General features: G+C 36.1%; 1 protein-coding gene across 1 annotated transcript in view; it reads right to left on the minus strand.

Annotated features, from left to right (window-relative positions):
- Window positions 1–4,403: 4,403 nt before the first annotated feature.
- The window catches only part of LOC134326266 (zinc finger protein 271-like), a gene marked incomplete at its 5' end in the record, with an annotated part of 96,691 nt that continues 80,799 nt past the window's right edge, over window positions 4,404–20,295 (minus strand). Inside the window, 3 exons of the mRNA XM_063008434.1 lie at window positions 4,404–4,602; window positions 4,745–4,989; window positions 12,523–12,816. Coding sequence (XP_062864504.1) covers window positions 4,404–4,602; window positions 4,745–4,989; window positions 12,523–12,816 — 738 coding nt within the window. The remainder of the gene's footprint in view (window positions 4,603–4,744; window positions 4,990–12,522; window positions 12,817–20,295) is intronic.

Genomic DNA, 20,295 nt, shown 5'->3' on the forward strand with positions numbered 1-20,295 from the left:
GAATGTATTTATTATTTATGATGTAATAAATGTATTTGATTATTTATAATGTTATAAATGTATTTGATTATTTATAATGTTATAAATATATTTTTATTATTTATAATGCTATAAATGTATTTGATTATTTATAATGTTATAAATGTATTTGATTATAATGTTATGAATGTATTTGATTATAATGTTATGAATGTATTTATTATTTATGATGTAATAAATGTATTTGATTATTTATAATGTTATAAATGTATTTGATTATTTATAATGTTATAAATGTATTTAATTATTTATAATGTTATAAATGTATTTGATTATTTATAACGTTTTAAATGTATTTGATTATTTATAACGTTATAAATGTATTTATTATTTATAATGTTATAAATGTATTTTTATTATTTATAATGTTATAAATGTATTTTTATTATTTATAATGTTATAAATGTATTTATTATTTATAATGTTATAAATGTATTTTATTATTTATAATGTTATAAATGTATTGGATTATTTATAATGTTATAAATGTATTTTTATTATTTATAATGTTATGAATGTATTTGACTATTTATAATGTTATAAATGTATTTGATTATTTATAATGTTATAAATGTATTTGATTATTTATAATGTTATAAATGTATTTGGTTATTTATAATGTTATAAATGTATTTATTATTTATGTTATAAATGTATTTGGTTATTTATAATGTTATAAATGTATTTATTATTTATGTTATAAATGTATTTGGTTATTTATAATGTTATAAATGTATTTATTATTTATGTTATAAATGTATTTGGTTATTTATAATGTTATAAATGTATTTATTATTTATGTTATAAATGTATTTGATTATTTATAATGTTATAAATGTATTTATTATTTATGTTATAAATGTATTTTGTTATTTATAATGTTATAAATGTATTTATTATTTATAATGTTATAAATGTATTTTGTTATTTATAATGTTATAAATGTATTTGGTTATTTATAATGTTATTAATGTATTTGAATATTTATAATGTTATAAATGTATTTGATTATTTATAATGTTATAAATGTTTTTGATTATTTATAATGTTATAAATGTTTTTGATTATTTATAATGTTATGAATGTATTTGATTATTTATAATGTTATAAATGTATTTGATTATTTATAATGTTATAAATGTATTTGATTATTTATAATGTTATAAATGTGTTTGATTATTTATTATGTTATAAATGTATTTGATTATTTATAATGTTATAAATGTATTTGATTATTTATAATGTATAAATGTATTTGATTATTTATAATGTTATAAATGTATTTGATTGTTTTCTGCTTCAGAACTGAACAAGGATTTCTGCTGCTCCTCGTGTCCACGTTCCTCTACAATCCAAAATCAGCTCCACAATCACATCAAGAGCTGCAACCATGATAAATATGAGACTCTGGTGAAGATTAAGACTGAACATGAGGATCTGACGCCCACCAGAAGCTCCAGTAATCAGCAAACGTCCTCTGGTACTGTCAGCATTAACACCTCTCTCAGTCCCACACAGGAAGAAGGAAACGTCTGCTCACAGTGTGGGAAGAGCTTCAGTACTCGGGGTGCTCTCAAAACCCACCAGCGCATTCACACTGGAGAGAAACCGTATCAGTGCTCCCAGTGTGGGAAGAGCTTTAGGTGTCTGAGCACTCTCAAAACACACCAGCGCATTCACACTGGAGAGAAACCGTATCAGTGCTCACAGTGTGGATATAGTTTTAATACAAAGACTGAGCTTAAAATACACCAGCGCATTCACAGTGGAGAGAAACCGTATCAGTGCTCACAGTGTGGAAATAGTTTTAATACAAAGAGTGAGCTTAAAATACACCAGCGCATTCACAGTGGAGAGAAACCATATCAGTGTTCACAGTGTGGGAAGAGCTTTAGGTGTCTGAGTACTCTCAGAACACACCAGCGCATTCACACTGGAGTTAAGCCATATCCGTGCTCACAGTGTGGGAAGAGTTTTAATCGACAGGGTATTCTCAAGGTACACCAGCGCATTCACACTGGAGAGAAACCACATCAGTGCTCCCAATGTGAAAAGAGTTTTAATAGAAAGAGTGAGCTCAAAATACACCAGCGCATTCACAGTGGACTAAAACCGTATCAGTGCTCACAGTGTGGAAAGAGTTTTAATCAACAGAGTGATCTGAAAAAACACCAGTGCATTCACACTGGAGAGAAACCATATCAGTGCTCACAGTGTGGAAAGGGTTTTAATACACAGAGTGATCTGAAAAAACACCAGCGCATTCACCCTGGAGAGAAACCGTATTAGTGCTCACAGTGTGGAAAGGGTTTTAATCAACAGAGTGCTCTCAAAACACACCAGCGCATTCACACTGGAGAGAAGCCGTATCAGTGCTCACAGTGTGGAAAGAGTTTTAATATACAGAGTAATCTCAAAAAACACCAGCGCATTCACATTTTACAGAAATTATGCTCACAGTGTTGGAGCTGCTTTGCTCATTTATCAGCACTTAGACACAAGTGTGACTCATCAGATTGTACCAAACAAGCTAAAATACAAAAATATAAAATATAGTGAGTGAGTGTTGGGGAGAAATGGTTAGCAATAAATTAATTATACTGTGTAATTAATAGGTCTTTAATTACACAGTAAACATTAATAAGTAAATAGTAATAATAAAGGTATAAATCCCGACGCGCTAATCAGATTAGTCATTTCCCGATTAATTTCTCTGCGAACCTTTCCGTTTTTATCAGTCAGTCAATTCGGGGAGAGTGGGGACGGTTGCAACATTATTAATCACAATATTAATAAAAAGGCTTGTTATAGCATTAATTACAACATTATGAATGGAATGTTATGGATTAATATAGAATACCTTTAACACACACACAGTTTAGTGAGCTAAAATAATTTGTGGTTCAAATTAATTGTAGTAATTAACCCCAAACATGATTGTTACTTAACCCTTTAAAGCCGGCCCATTCAAATTTCGAAACAATAATTTTGATGGCTTAAAGCCTTATATCTCCGCCGTCCAATCACTGATTGTAAATCTGAAAACTGCACCAGGTAGCTGACAACCCAGGCTAAAAGGCAATGTCACTGGTCAAGCGGTTTGTGTCGTGGCTGGTTTGCATATTTAATGAGAAGGCGGGGAATTTATTTTTTTCATTCGCCCCGCCCTCACACGGAGCGCAGCTGAGACGGTCGACTGGATAACAACACAGAAAGAGAAATTCTGTCAGTGAAATAAGGTAAGATTTATTTTAAAACTGTTTATTAGTGTTATTACTTTTCATTTCTACTCAGAAAACTTGGCTTTAATGGTAAAATTGTAATATTATTAGTGCTTTACGCTTTGGAAAAGCTGAGGTGATTCTGAAAGTTGCGTTCTAAGTTTAGTCAGTCAGCTGCACAACTCTCCTTTCTGAATCGATTGTAAGGTTTTTTATGTCCATCTAGATGGAAATAAATACGTGTGGAGAGTTTATCAGATACCTTTTTAGTCTCGTTTGTTTAGTAGTTTGTAAAGTATGCAGCAGTTTTACACAAATAAGGGAATAGCAGTGAGCTAAGCTAAACTACCGGAGCTGTGTGTTGCACCCTGCAGCCATGTGGTTTGAACAGGCTGCTCTCAAACTCCAAAGTTAGATTTTATGCATGTAATCTTGAAATCAGTTATAGCTTACTTGTTTTACTTCAATACTGTCTAAAGCCTGCTTAGAAATCACCTTAGCTTTGCTCATAATAGCATTACATTTTGCATTACATGCATTTAGCATGACTGGCTAAAGTAAGTTAGCTGAGGCAGAAAGCATAAAGGTGGATAACATGTCAGTCTGGGCAATTTATAACCTTTATTTCCATGGTATATTTTATCTGTGGTAATTTGTACTTATAACAGAGAAATATTATTTTATCTATAAAATATTTCTGTGAAATTTGCATCATTTTCTAAAAAATTGCTGCATTTATTTGAAAGAGACTAAAGTATGCTATGCTTGTTATGAGTAGCGGAGAGGGAGGACCCAAGACGCAGAGATAAGAAAAATTAAAGATTCTTTATTTTAATAAATGACAACAAAACAAGAAATAACATAAAACAATTCGGGAACCCCGAACGCTGCCGAAGACTCTGGCTCTGAAAAGAAAAGAGAAACAAAAACCGGAACCAACTTGTAATGGGAGCGAGCCACGAACCCTGGTCGCTGGCACGCCGTCCCAAGACCGTAGCGCCACGCTACGGCAAAGCTGCAGACAGAAACTGCGCCGGCACTAAAACGAAGCACCGCGCTCAGCCGAGCTCGGGGAAAAACCCACGAGGCAAAAACCAAAACAAAGAAAAAGGAACGGAGAAACAAAACGGCTAAACGGTGCTGTCACCAGCGCAGCTGGGAAGTGACCGTATACAAAAAAACTAGTTCGCAATAACGTAGCGAACTCCGGACGCGAACCCTGGTCGCTCCGGTGGAGGCGCGGCTCAGACGGGAAGCGCCAATGACGCTACAAAGATCCCCGAGCCGGAAAGCGCTATAAAGCACGGGGAAGCGAATCCCCGGCGTTAGCTTTAGCCGACAGCTAGACGGCAAAAGCCGGAGAGAAAGTCCCAGCGTTAGGACTGCACCCAATCGCACCAGCCACTTTTACGCAAACCCTCTCTAGTACCTCGGGCCTCCTGACCCTACTCCTCCAACCACCTACGGCGCCTGGAGGTACCCACTAATCTGAAGGAAAGAAAGCGGCTGGAGCAATGCAGCCAAACACCGGCATGAGAACAAAAGGTGCGACGCCGGCACACTGGCGACGCCCACTTATATAGTAAGCGCGCAGGTGCCGGTCGTTCGCCCTAATCAGCGGGCTTCCTATATGAAGCCACGCTGCTCTTTGTTCTGTAATGTCTGCGACGCCGAGGACAGGTGGTAAGTCCGTCAGACGCCGCAGACCCCCTAACAATGCTACCATATACTGTAGGTGCATATAGGTAGATAACATGTCAGTCTGGGCAATTCATTCAACTTTTTTTTTTACCATAATATATTTTTTTCTGTGGTAATTCTTACTTGTATCAGTGAAATATAGTTTTATCTATAAAATATTTCTGTCAGATTTTCAGATTTGCATAATTTTGTGTATTGCAAGAGATATTTGAAAGGGACTAAAATATGGTATCAAACTTTTTTTGAAAGCATACAGGTGCATAACATCTATATTTACAACATTTTTTAATATAACCATAGCATTAAGTTTTGTCTTGTAATTATTGCTCCTCTTTGATAATTATTGTTTTATGTGTAAACCATGTGCCAGATTTGAGAAACTTTTGTCATATGTATTGGTTCAGTGTACTTGAGTTTACTTCAAAACATGAGCCTGTGGACATTAGCTTCTCTGACAAAAACATATAAAGTATTTGTGATTGAATTCTACATATACTGTATGTAATTATTTTTAAAATAACATCACTGTCACCACCTTTATTCATTGTGATCTCTTTTCTTTTATTATTCTGAGATGGATGGAGACAAGGCTCAATATGCACGCCTTATGGAGTCTCTGAAGAGGAGACAGCGGCTAGGCCCTGACCAGCTTAGGCTTATTGCTGAACATGACAGCGATGAAGATCATGAAGGCATGACCATTGAAGAGGAGGACTTCATGGACATGGAGCTCCTGGATGAGGGGGAAGAAGAGGATGAAGAAGAGCAAGATGAGCAGAGGGATCAACCAACAATCTCCTATCGGTAAATACATGTATTCCAAGTGTGTGTATTTGTAAATGTGTGTGTGTACATTAGGGGTGTGCTATATCGTATCGTTCACGATAATACCGGTATAATTTTTAAAACGATACAAAAAATCCCATATCGTAATAATAGCGATATTCTGCGTTGTTTACGTAATGACGTCACACATCTACGCAAATGGCGTACGTTCGGTACGTGGGTCATTTGGGTACAGTAACGAGTATGGCGGAAAGCGGCTCTGCGGTGGAGGAGCTCGTTCCAAAAACTCCAAGTCCACCATAAATTAATCTTTGGCAACCCAAACCCCAACCACCGCTTTGCCAGCAACTTTTTTGCGGAAGTATTTCTGCACGCAGGTTCACACAGGGACGCAATTCAACAGCGCACCTCCACCAAACAGTTCAGGAATACTCTTAACATTAATGTCAACCACCAACGCAGAAGTAGTACTACTGCTACTTAGTACTACTACTGCTACTTAGTAGTAATTGTGACGCACTACGAGTAAAGGCGCCACCGGGCTCTGCGCGTTCCAGTGTTGCCAGATTGGGCGTTTATCCGCTAAATTGGGCGGATTTTGTTGGAAAACAATTTAATAGCAGTTAAATAGTCATCATTACACACAAGTTGGCAGCCAAATGATAAAGTATTGCAAAGGAATGTACTGTATTTCTTCCTCATAATGTTAAGGTTGCTATACTTTGGTTTTTTACTTGTCAGGGAAAATGAAGAAAAAAAAGCTTATTATTATTATTATGCGGGTCTTCGTGATGTAATTCTACATGGCACTCACTGCCTGTATAGGTAAATTAGTAAGTGACCACATAAAAAAAGGTATCAGTTTCCGTGCCACCCCTGTGTGAGCAATGGTCTCAGTCTGGCCACCCCTATGAAAATTGTCTGACTCCATTACATTATGTTACATTATTTTTATTGGAAAGACAAAATACAGAAAAGTGTTCGTAATTCTTACATACTTCTTACATTTTTCTATGTATTGTTAACTTAAATTAATTCTAAATAAAACCCGAACATTATTTTTTTTGCAATAGTGTTTTCTCGAAATAAATAAAATATTTTTCAGTGTTTTGTTATATCGCCAAAAATATCGTTATCGCAAAAATTACCTGAAATATCGTGATATTATTTTAGGGCCATATCGCCCACCCCTAGTGTACATATATGCTGACAATAAATGTCAGCATTTGCACCCACACACACAATCAGGGCTGCCAACAAAAAATAAAATCAACAAAAGATTATGATTATGATTTTTACTAATGTTTGTTTACTTTTATGGGTTTGGTTAGTCTTTCTTGTCCCATGTCAAGTAGGAAGCGGAAACGCTTCCCTGAATCTGTATCCTTTCCTTCCTATGCTGATGTAGACACAGAAGCACCAGAGCCCATACCATTTAATCCCTCTCGTCCAGTAGGCATAGATCTGGGAAGTGTGCATAGGGCTGTACGGTCAGCCACAAGTACCTTGCGTGAAATAGACTTCTTCAAGTTGTTTTTCACGTACACCATTGTTGCTGAGATTTGCCAGTTTACAAACTCTAAGGGATGGGAGCTTGTACTGAATAGGCTGTCTTATGCGAACCATCATGGGGCATGGGAAGAAGTGACCCCGGATGAATTCTACTGGTTTCTTGGGCTCCTCATTTACATGGGTTTCACGTCCCTCCACAGCATTCACAGATATTGGGGAACCAGATCTCTTCAGGGTTCATGGGCCAAGTTATTCATGTCCCGTGACCGTTTCAAGGAATTGATGGCAGCCCTCCATGTTGTAGATCCTGCCACAGAAAATAATCTTGATCGTCTTAGGAAGTTGCGTTACCTGATGGACCACCTCAAAACCAAGTGTCAGCAGCTTTTCCAGGCTGATGAAAATCTGAGCATAGACGAGAGAATGGTAAAATCAAAAGGTCGATCAGGATTCAAGCAGTATATGAAGGGCAAACCTACTCGCTGGGGTTTCAAATTGTGGGTCATTGCAACTTCATATTCGGGATATACCTTAGACTTTGATGTATACACAGGCAGTCTTGATGGGCGCATAACTGATTTGGCTATAAAAGTGATCGAAGACCTTGTGCAGCCATTTAAAAATGAAGGTCACACAGTCAGTGATGGCATAGTTACCTTGAAAAAGTAATCTGATTACTGATTACTCCTTTAAAAAGTAACTTAGTTACTTTATGGATTACTTGATTTTAAAAGTAACTAAGTTAGATTACAAGTTACTTTATTAGTTATATAATGCGGAATATTTCAAAGATATTCCTTTGCAATACTTTATCATTTGGCTGCCAACTTGTGTGTACTGATGAGACTCAATTGAATCCCAGAACATGCTGGTGTGAATGCATGGAAAACAAATTTTAATTTTCTTTCAAGAATATGATACAGACTGACCAACACTATTACGCTAAATCAGCATTGAAAATTGACTTTACTTTTAATAGCCTTCTACAATGCTGGAGCTTCTTAAAACGGAAGATTTTCTTTTAAATAGAAGTGTTATTTACCTGCTATTAAATTGTTTTCCAACAAAATCCGCCCAAAGGATTAATCGTAAGAAATTCCCATTGGATTTCAAAGATGTCAAGAAATGGGAGCGGCAAGCTAACCGTGGTGATATGAGGTGGTGTAGAATTGACGGAAATGTCTTAGTTGTTCAGTGGAAGGACACGCGAGCAGTTACATGCCTCTCTAATTTCCACAATGCTAATGATTCATAAGAGGTTTCTAGGATGGTAAAGAATGGTGCCACGTGGGACAGAAAAGTAGTCCGTCAACCAGCTGTAGTAAAGGACTACAATAAACACATGGGAGGTGTTGACAGATCTGATCAAATGTTAAACACATACAGTCTGCTTCAGAAAACTCAAAAGTGGTGGAAAACACTTTTCTTCCATTTTGTGGACATAGCCGTCGTTAATAGTTTCATTTTGTTTCAGGACTGGCATAATTCCAATCCAGCATCACGTTATGGGTTTAGTTCAGCAGGCTACAGCCAGATAAACTTTAGGGAAAATCTGTCGCGCCAACTTGCAGACATTTCCGTCGATTTAATTTTGCCATCTCAGCTTTCAGTAGCTCCAACCACTTCCTCATCGTTTTACGTCACCCACATTCCTCAGATAGAGCAAGTATCAATAAATTGCTGGCTTTGCTACAAAAAATTCAAAAAAGAAAATAAAACAAAGATTGCATGCATGGCTCCTGAGTGCCAAGGTAGAAGATTTTGTTTAGTTGGCAATCGAAACTGTTTTCAGTCTTGGCATTCTAGCGAAGGAGATGAGTTTCGCAGTTAGACCTACACAGGGCTTCTGTCTTCTACTGTCAGTCCCTCTCATCCTTCCTCAACCCCTGTGTTTGTGTATATGTTCTTTGTTTCTCTTTCTCTTCACAGGTCAAAGTTCAGTGTGCATTGTTCATTGGAAGGAGGTAATTTGAGGTAATTATCAATTGTGCATTGTCTGTTAAATATTTTGTAGTGAATTTTTGGCAAAATGGCTTAGATGAGATTTGATATCCTGTTGCCTCAAAACTGTTTACTGAATTGTTCAATGATTATCCTGAACAAATAATTGCTTTTTCTTGTATTGTTGAATTGGATTATTTGAGAGTTTGTTTTATGGAGTGATGTTCTTCAATAGTGCTGAACTATATTGTATTGTTGTTTTGAAATTATTTATAGAATGAGAAGTGTATATAATTCTAATAAAAATCTTTAATGTTTTTGAACTATACACTGTTGTTAGAGTGCTTATTTTGTCAAATACATTTTATCTGCTGTCTTATTTCAAAAATATGGATGTTGACAATTTAGTAATAATTAAGAAAAAAGTACACTTTCATTGGTTTATAGTGTATGCTGACATTGGTAAAAAGTGAAGTAAAAAAGGAGCTACACGAACATTCTAAATTGCTATATGACACCTTCTGCTAAATTGATTATAACTTTTGAATAGAAGATGATAGATTCAAAATTATTATCTTGACAAATGGCTCACAAAATTGCAAAAAATTTATATATTCTATATTGTTCTCTATATTGCACAGAAATGTGTTAAAAATGTAAGTATTTATGAATTAAGTAAAAAACGAGAGATTTTTTAGGTTGATTTTGAAGGTTTTTTATAAACATTTATTGTATTACACTTGAAAAACATTGAGTTTCATATAATTTTAAAGAACTGATTCTCCTGGTTATAATGGTGTGTATATGTAGTCTTTATTTTCTATAGAAGTACACTTTCATTGGTTTATAGTGTATGCTGACATTGGTAAAAAGTGAGGTAAAAAAGGAGCTACACGAACATTCTAAATTGCTAAATGACACCTTCTGCTAAATTGATTATAACTTTTGAATAGAAGATGATAGATTCAAAATTATTATCTTGACAAATGGCTCACAAAATTGCAAACATTTCATATACTCTATATTTTTCTCTATATTGCACAGAAATGTGTTTATGTATTAAATAGAAGTATTTATGAATTAAATAAAAAACGAAAGATTTTTTTAGGTTGATTTTGAAGGTTTTTTATAAAAATGTATTATATTACACTTGAAAAACATTGTGTTTCATATAATTTTAAAGAACTGATTGTCCTGGTTATAATGGTGTGTATATATAGTCTATGCTATGTACAGTATTTACACAATAAGGTTTTTTCTATGACTATGTTACATAGTGTCCAAAAATGGAATGTTCCACTCAGGCATGAAAGGGTTAAGCTCGGCTAGATCAGTTGGTAGAGCATGAGACTCTTAATCTCAGGGTCGTGGGTTCGAGCCCCCCGTTGGGCGACTCTCTTAGTGTAACGTCTACAGAAGCCAAAAGAACGTTCTTCCACTTTGGACAGCTGGTCATCCGGTGACTAATCAGGTGGATATTTGTTCTTGTAGGACTGTTGTTTACTGGATGTTTTTCAGTTACTTATTTCCACTATTCTGTGGGACTACACATTGTTGTTGTGTCTCATATCCGTTTGATCAACAGGCAGGTTGTGCAATAAAAGACACTCGTCCCTGGGTGGGCTCAAACCACCAACCTTTCGGTTAACAGCCAAACGCGCTAACTGATTGCTCCACAGAGACATGTGCATAGCTGTTTCATTGGATAGTACACATGGGTCACGTGACTTGCTAATGTTTACCTCAGACTATACCACCCTGTTCTTCTGCCATCTTTAATTTTGGCTTCATTTCACCTAATGAACGTGACATGACATTTATAAATGCTTACAATCAATTTTGTCAATGGCAAAAATAAATAAATAAAAGAGAACTGCTGTGTAATTTAGTAAATTCTTACACTGCACATGGCAGAAGACTAAAAGTAATTTAGACAGTGTAGAATAAAAGTATTAGGAAAGTACGTGTCCAGCCCTGCCACACAAACTGTAATTTCTGTCCCTGTTTAAAACTTTAGCTTAGTTAAAGACAAATAAATAAAGTCACATTTAAAATCTTTTATTACAGGTTTAAAGTCGCATATAACAAATGTTTGCACAAATAACATAAAACCAAAGTAAAAAATAAACATTTCACTTATTTTAATTATCTCACAAATCACTTCTCAGTTTTAAAGGTCAAAGGCAGCAGCATATTTTACATCAGAACAGCTATTAACATTAAATATCACTAAAGAGGAAATCCTGAAGACAGCAATGTAAACCTTTCATTTAAATACAAGCTGCAGTAAAGTTACATAGTTGACCCATTGTAAAGAAAGAACCTCACAGCTCAGCACAATGGATAAATAACACAAGCCAACATGTTAAAATAAGCCATCATGTGTTCTGTCCAGTATTTACAGTTGCCAAATATCACCTTTTCACCTGCATTTGGTTGCCATTGCAGGTTTACAACACGTTACAAAAACACTTGGAACAGAAGAGCCATAAACACTCTCTAATTTTTATATATTATAAAAATAAAATAATAGTAATAATAATAATAAAGTCACAAATCTGCAATAAGCAACAAGCTGTAAATTAACTAGATGACGATGATGTCTGTACAACATTTTGAACTTCACTTTAAAAGTCAGTTGAATGTGTTTTACTGTAGTAAGAATGAAAGTATGAGCCGATCTTTGTCTCATTGTGTAGCTTTGATGAAGAAAAAGACGCTGGGTCAGTGTGTAACAGGAGGTTTGGAGTGAAGGTGGGTGTGTGTGAATAAATGCTCCCATCTAAGTACTAACCAGGACCGACCCTGCTTAGCTTCCAAGATCTGGTGTTCTCAGGGTGGTGTGGCCGTAAGCAAGAGACGCTGTAATCAAGCTGCTTCTTATAGACGTCCGTCGTTCAGCCTTTCACTCCGCTGTGTGTCGTCTTTTACTTTCTCTGTTCTACACGCAGCTTTTCAAATAAAAGATCCTGAAACAGAGACAAAACACACAGAGAACCACACACACCGCTCAGCTGCTGCTGCTGATCCTCTTTCACCTGCATTTAGTACAAAACACCACAACAAATCATCTGTATTCCACCTTTTCTTCACTAGGATTTATATGAACTGGGTTTTATGCACTAGAAGATGGTGGGATAATTAAATGTAAATATGAGTATTTCTTTTAACAAAGGAGTTTAGCTACCACTAATCTGGTCTATAGATAAACACAAAGAACAAAGACTCATGATGATAGAACAATGCAACACTGTTCAGTCCACAGCCCTATACGCTGATGCTGTTTGAGATTATTTTCATGAGCAAAAATCTTTCCACACACTGAGCAGTGATATGGTTTCTCTCCTATGTGAATACGCTGGTGTTTTTGAAGGGTGCCATGTTGAGCAAAACTCTTTCCACACTCTGAGCAGTAATATGGTTTCTCTCCTGTGTGAACACACTGGTGTTTTTGAAGGTGACCCTGTTGAGCAAAACTCCTCCCACACTCTGAGCAGTGATACGGTTTCTCTCCTGTGTGAACACGCTGGTGTACTTTAAGGTCACTACTTTGAATAAAACTCTTTCCACACTCTGAGCAGTAATATGGTTTCTGTCCTGTGTGAACACGCTGGTGTTTTTGGAGCATATTCTGACGAGAAAAACTGTTTCCACACTGAGCAGTGATATGGCTTCTCTCCTGTATGAATGCGCTGGTGTTGTTTGAGATGACTCTGCATAGTAAAATTCTTTTCACACTCTGAACAGTGATATGGCTTCTCTCCTGTGTGAATGCGCTGGTGTTGTTTGAGATTACTCTGCGTAGTAAAATTCTTTCCACACTCTGAACAGTGATATGGCTTCTCTCCTGTATGAATACGCTGGTGTTGTTGGAGATTACTCTGCGTAGTAAAACTCTTCCCACACTCTGAGCAGTGATGAAAGTTCTTCATGTTTATGCTTTGATAAGACTGTAGAAACTGTTTCCTTGGAAAGCAACAGAAACAAAAAAACAAGTCAATTAATTAGAATTACTTTTACTACATTAATACCACAATAATATTAAACTCATCACCTAGTAATAAAAACATTAAATTCACTTCACGTCTAAGTGAGAATCTGAATTCAAAGAACATCAGAATAAAATACTTATAAATACTGCAGATATTAATAATTAAATAACTATAAAGAACTTGATACAAATAAAGATATAAGAGATCTGACTTTCTCAACATCAGTCCTGCACCAAGCAAATCTAATCCAGTTCATGACAGGACCAATAATTGGCTCACAAGTGTAAATCTTTGGTGTGCTGGGAGTAAAAAAGGCTTCATAAAACACCACAATTATGAGCATAAAGCTATTTTAAACAGTCTGAATATATTAACCTAATAATATTAAATAACATCATAAAATAAAAAGAACAACAAATGCAACATAAATGTAAAAGAAACAAACAAGAAAACCCTTTACCTTCCTGATAGAATCCTGGCAGCCACTTTAACAAAGCTGGTGTCTCCAGCAGGTCGTTTCTAATGAAGAACGTGCAGAAGATCCTTCTTACCAAGTGACTCAGCTACAGGTCTAGAGTTTAGTCCTTAAATAGAGCTGAGGACAAAGACCCAAGACCAGTTCAAAACTCTGCATTGGTCAATCATCAGCCAACTATTCACACCTTCTTGTGTGAAGTACTAGCTCATTATCTATGGAACGTGTGCAAATGAACTAGATGGAGCCACAAAGCATGATGGGTGAAGTCAAACTACACCTATTTATCTCAGCAGAGAAGTTATTTACATTTAATCCTAAACACAAACAAGGAATTGAAAGGCTATTCTGTAAAGTGAAATGACATGAACTTAGATAAAGCTTTTATGATAAGAATCTAAGTCATGTAAAATGCTGTATGTATATTTGTGTGAATTAGTTTCTACTGTATATGAGGAACAATAAGAAAACTATAAGAGGAAACACCCACCTATAGATTTATCTGTATTTATGGTGTAGAAATATGTGAACTGTTGGATTTACTGAAGCACTTTCTACATTCTGAGCAGTGATACGAGCTCACTGAGGAAACATAAAGATTAATAAAGGGAAGGAAACAAAACCTGAAAATAAGATCTTTACCTTCCATTCAAATCCTGTTCAAACTGCTGAGAATGAGAGCAGTTCATAACTACAGGAACACAGACTGTACTTGTACTCGGTCTCTTTACCTCCAGCAGCAACTGGAATCAACACTAAACAATTCAACTCTACCCAGGGTTGCCAAGTCCAGCACAAATATCCAGCTCAAATTCTGTCTAAACCCGTCCTTCACATGCTAAAACTAGCAAACCTTGTTCATAGGTATGTGAGCATAAATCCTCATTAAAACATTTTGTACGGTTTGTAAAGAAAGCTTTCAGACAGCCGTGACACATTTTGAAAGTAGCCCAATTTGGCGGGAAAATCACGAAAGTTGCCAGGTTCAGCCTGGTCTAAAATCAACCCTGAAGCTGAAACTAGCCCAGAATCCAGGGGGTCACAGATATTGGTGGAATGGCAAATGAATGATCAGTGTACTACTAGTGAATCTTTTATTATTAATAATATACTTTCATTTTACATTCCGATTGATACTTTTTTGTGTTGTATTTTGTTTACAATCTACTGCTTTTAGTAAAGAGTGGGCAGTCGTTGCGTAGTGCTTAAGGTACTGAACTAGTAATTAGAAGGTCGCTGGTTCAAGCCCCACCACAGCCAGGTTGCTGCTGTTGGACCCTTGAGCAAGGCCCATAACCCTCTATTGCTCAGACTATATACTGTAACTGTATTGTAAATCGCTTTGGATAAAGATATCTGCTAAATGCTGAAAATGTGAATGTAAATAAAGAGACAAAATTAATATTGAGCAGAATTAAGTTCACCTTATTGGTCCGGCCCTCCACAACAGTCCCAGTTTCTTATGTGGCCCCTTGGAAAATTTAATTGCCCACCCCTGATTTAAACCCTATTTTTTGGTACCCTTAAACTTTATAATAAAGGCCTTTAATATTGTCACATTTCTAGAATGTATTTAGAAATGATACATCAGAATGTCTTGATATTAACTGAGTCCAAACTACAGGTGATGTACTATCATTATGAAGTTGAATTGTTCTGTGGAAACAAGAGAATTCCTTTTAATAACAATAACAATTCATGTAATCAAGATTATTCCATTTAATAACAATCTAAATTAAAACGGGAATGAGCTTAGATTATATTTTAGTTTACTTTAAATTTAAAGTAAAATCATAATTTCCAGTTATTACCAAACCTTTTATATTAAAGCCTGAAATTCTATCCTAAATAGTTCCGCCAGACGCTTTTACCGTAATGTTTAGTATACGTACATCTTCACAAACAATGTGGGGGCTGATTTGACTGAGCATTTTGAAGTGGAGGCTTGACCGCAGTAGTAAATCAAACAGTTCACAGACACACAAGTGCACAGTAAATATTTCTACACCATAAATACAGATAGATCTATAGGTGGGTGTTTCCTCTTATAGTTTTCTTATTGTTCCTCATATACAGTAGAAACTAATACACACAAATATACATACAGCATTTTACATGACTTAGATTCTTATCATAAAAGCTTTATCTAAGTTCATGTCATTTCACTTTACAGAATAGCCTTTCAATTCCTTGTTTGTGTTTAGGATTAAATGTAAATAACTTCTCTGCTGAGATAAATAGGTGTAGTTTGACTTCACCCATCATGCTTTGTGGCTCCATCTAGTTCATTTGCACACGTTCCATAGATAATGAGCTAGTACTTCACACAAGAAGGTGTGAATAGTTGTCTGATGATTGACCAATGCAGAGTTTTGAACTGGTCTTGGGTCTTTGTCCTCATCTCTATTTAAGGACTAAACTCTAGACTTGTAGCTGAGTCACTTGGTAAGAAGGATCTTCTGCACGTTCTTCATTAGAAACGACCTGCTGGAGACACCAGCTTTGTTAAAGTGGCTGCCAGGATTCTAACAGGAAGGTAAAGGGTTTTCTTGTTTGTTTCTTTTACATTTATGTTGCATTTGTTGTTCTTTTTATTTTATGATGTTATTTAATATTATCAGGTTAATATATTCAGACTGTTTAAAATAGCTTTATGCTCATAATTGTGGTGATTTATGAAGCCTTTTTTACTCCCAGCACAGCAAAGATTTACACTTGTGAGCTAATTATTAGTCCTGTCATGAACTGGATTAGATTTGCTTGGTGCAGGACTGATGTTGAGAAAGTCAGATCTCTTATATCTTTATTTAAATCAAGTTATTTATAGTTATTTAATTATTAATATCTGCAGTATTTATAAGTATTTTATCCTGATGTTCTTTGAATTCAGATTCTCACTTAGACGTGAAGTGAATTTAATGTTTTTATTACTAGGTGAAGAGTTTAATATTATTGTGGTATTAATGTAGTAAAAGTAATTCTAATTAATCGACTTGTTTCTTTGTTTCTGTTGCTTTCCAAGGAAACAGTTTCTACAGTCTTATCAAAGCATAAACATGAAGAACTTTCATCACTGCTCAGAGTGTGGGAAGAGTTTTACTACGCAGAGTAATCTCCAACAACACCAGCGTATTCACACAGGAGAGAAGCCATATCACTGCTCAGAGTGTGGGAAGAGTTTTACTACGCAGAGTCATCTCCAACGACACCAGCGCATTCACACAGGAGAGAAACCATATCACTGCTCAGAGTGTGGGAAGAGTTTTGCTCAACAGGGTACCCTTCAAAAACACCAGCGCATTCATACAGGAGAGAAGCCATATCACTGCTTAGAGTGTGGAAGCAGTTTTTCTCAACAGAATACGCTCCAAAAACACCAGCGCATTCACACAGGAGAGAAGCCATATCACTGCTCAGAGTGTGGAAAGAGTTTTGCTCAACAGGGTAACCTTCAAAAACACCAGCGTATTCACACAGGAGAGAAACCGTATCACTGCTCAGAGTGTGGAAAAAGTTTTGCTCAACAGGGTAACCTTCAAAAACACCAGCGCATTCACACAGGAGAGAAGCCATATCACTGCTCAGAGTGTGGAAAGAGTTTTGCTCAACAGGGTAACCTTCAAAAACACCAGCGTATTCACACAGGAGAGAAACCGTATCACTGCTCAGAGTGTGGAAAAAGTTTTGCTCAACAGGGTAACCTTCAAAAACACCAGCGTATTCACACAGGAGAGAAATCATATTACTGCTCAGAGTGTAGAAAGAGTTTTGCTGAACATAGTACCCTTCAAAACCACCAGCGTATTCGCACAGGAGAGAAACCGTATCACTGCTCAGTGTGTGGAAAGATTTTTGCTCATGAAAATAATCTCAAACGGCATCAGCATATTCACATAGAAAAACTACATCACTGTTAAGAGTGTGGGAAGTATTTTATTGCACATTGTGTTCTCCAACAACACCAGCGCATTCACACAGGAGAGAGTTCGCATTACTGTTCCCTGTCTGAAAAGAACTTTAGTGAAAGGAATATCCTTTAGGTACACCACACCAGCGCATTCACATAAGAGGATGACCTATATTGCTGCTTATAGTGCAGATGAAGTTTTACTGGAAGCAGCATTTTTAATAGACACCAGTACGGTCACACAGAAGTTATGATTTTGTGACTGAAGTCGTCTTGAAAAACACCAGCGCATTCAGAGGAGAAAATAAAATGATTTTCCACTACTACATGTACAGAAAAAGCTATGTGTACTTTCTTTTTCTACTAATATCCACTAGAACTGTTTTCGAATGTACATGATGGTATGAATATGATCATTAATCATCAGATGTAATGTGGTGTAATGTACCAACCTCAGATCTGAATCTGTTTTTGTTCTTTATTCAAGTTTAATCTACTTTAATAAACACAGAACAACTTTTACTTTCAAGTGGAAGAATTTTACCCTGGTCTTTATGGTGTTTGCAAGAATTCTTTATATTATAAATGCTAAGTTTTCATAAATGAATAGCCTCTTACTTTAACACTTCTAGATCTACACTCCAAAATTCTAGTCTTTAGATGATTTCCACTTAGCAAATAATGAACCGTCCTCAACCAGAATGTACATGAGAAGGTGTGAATGGAGGGCTGTGTTGCATTGTTCTATCATCATGAGTCTTTGTTCTTTGTGTTTATCTATAGGCTCCCTTGTTAAAAGAAATACTCACATTTACGTTTAATTATCCCACCTTATAGTGCAGGGGTGTCAAACTTATTTTCACCAAGGGCCACATCAGCATTATGGTGGCCCTGAAAGGGTCAATTGTAATTTATCCTGCTGTGAGTGCAGTCTGCTGTTTTTCTTGGAGGCTGAATTCTGTGTTTGGTGTCAAATTGTCAAATTTATACAGTATATTTATAATGTCTATCTACATTTATATTGTCCTCCTCTACCACAGACATGGCCTCATAACACAAGAGATGCACCGGTTTCTCTTCCTAAAGCACAAACTTGTATTCACTTTCATTAATTTTTTTTATTCTGCTTAATTTTCTCTTCTTGTACATGTTGGGATTATGTTTAAACATCATCTACTGGCGGGATGGGGTCACTTTGCGGGTCACAAAATCAGCATGCATTTTGGGAGATGCAGTTTATGTAGGATTTTACAGTGTATTTTAAGACAGACTAGACAGACAACTCCCTCCAGAACACAGTTATGTCGGTTTTATTTGCTTTCTAGCTGTATGATACACTGTGTGCATCAGAATGGAGTAAAACTATATAATAAAAACAATAAAGAACTTAATACAGTACATGCATATAGCTGTAGTTACAGTGTTACATCTGGTACAATATGAGATGTAACCAAACGTAAAATAGTGCTAACGAGTTAGCATTGTGTGTAAAGATACTAATTGCTATAGTAGCGATAACAAACGTATTTAATTATGGAATTACGGTAAATTTGTAACTTAAACACTGTAATATAATCGCTAAACATTTACAAACAACTGAGAATATAAACGTCACTGCTGTCACTACGATGCTTCTGTATTATATTGCAAGATAATTATTTGTGTTTATTATTATTATTTACATTACTGACTACGCTACCCCGCGTTCTTTTTGCCGTAAAAGTGACATGGCTTCTAGCCAAGGTCAAAGTTATTTGCAGTGACTATGACGTCAGCAGTCACTGCTTAAAGGTGCAGGAGTCCCATTAAATTATAAGTGCGTCTCTGTAATGACTCCATTAGTACTTTGTTGCACCACCTCTGGCTTTTATAACTGTTTGAACTCTCTGAAGCATGGACTTAACTAATGACAAACAGTATTCTTCATCAGTCTGCCTCCAACCGTCTCTTATTGCTGTTGCAAGATCAGCTTTGCAGGTTTGAGCCTTGTCATTGACCATCTTCTTCAATTTCCACCAGAGATGTTCAACTGGATTGAGATCCGGACTATTTGCAGGCCGTGCCATTGACATTATATGTTTTCTTGAAGGAAAGTTTTCACGTCCTTTGTCCTATGGCAAGATGCATTATCATTATCACCAAACATCCTTTTAACTGAAAAGTGTCAAAAATTTCAATATGGACTTTGGCATTTATTGAACACTGCCATCTCCCCTGTGCATTTACCTGACATGCAGGCCCATATCATCAACCACTGTGGAACTTTACATGCAGTTATCTTCATACATTTCATTGGACAGACACCAAACAAAAGTTCCAGCATCATCACCTCGCCCAATGCAGATTCACGATTCATCACTGAAGATCACTTTCATCCAGTCACCCACAGTCCATGATTGCTTTTCTTTAGCCCACTTTAACCTTGTTCTTTTCTGTTTAGGTGTTAATGATGGCTTTTGTTTGGCTTTTCTTTATGTAAAGCCCATTTCTTTTAGGTGATTTCTTACAGTTCGGTCACAGACATTGAGTCCACTTTCCGCCCACCTGTTTCTCATTCTCATTTTGACGCTTTGATGCCTTCCTTGGTCTACCAGTATGCTTCCCTTTTACAACCTTCCCATTTAGTTTGTACTCAGTCCAGATTTTAGACACAGCTGACTGGGAACAACCAACATCTTTCATGACATTCCATGATTATTTACCTTCTTAACACTAGCTTGA

This window comes from Trichomycterus rosablanca, chromosome 14, assembly GCF_030014385.1.
Source record: "Trichomycterus rosablanca isolate fTriRos1 chromosome 14, fTriRos1.hap1, whole genome shotgun sequence".
NCBI lineage: Eukaryota > Metazoa > Chordata > Actinopteri > Siluriformes > Trichomycteridae > Trichomycterus > Trichomycterus rosablanca.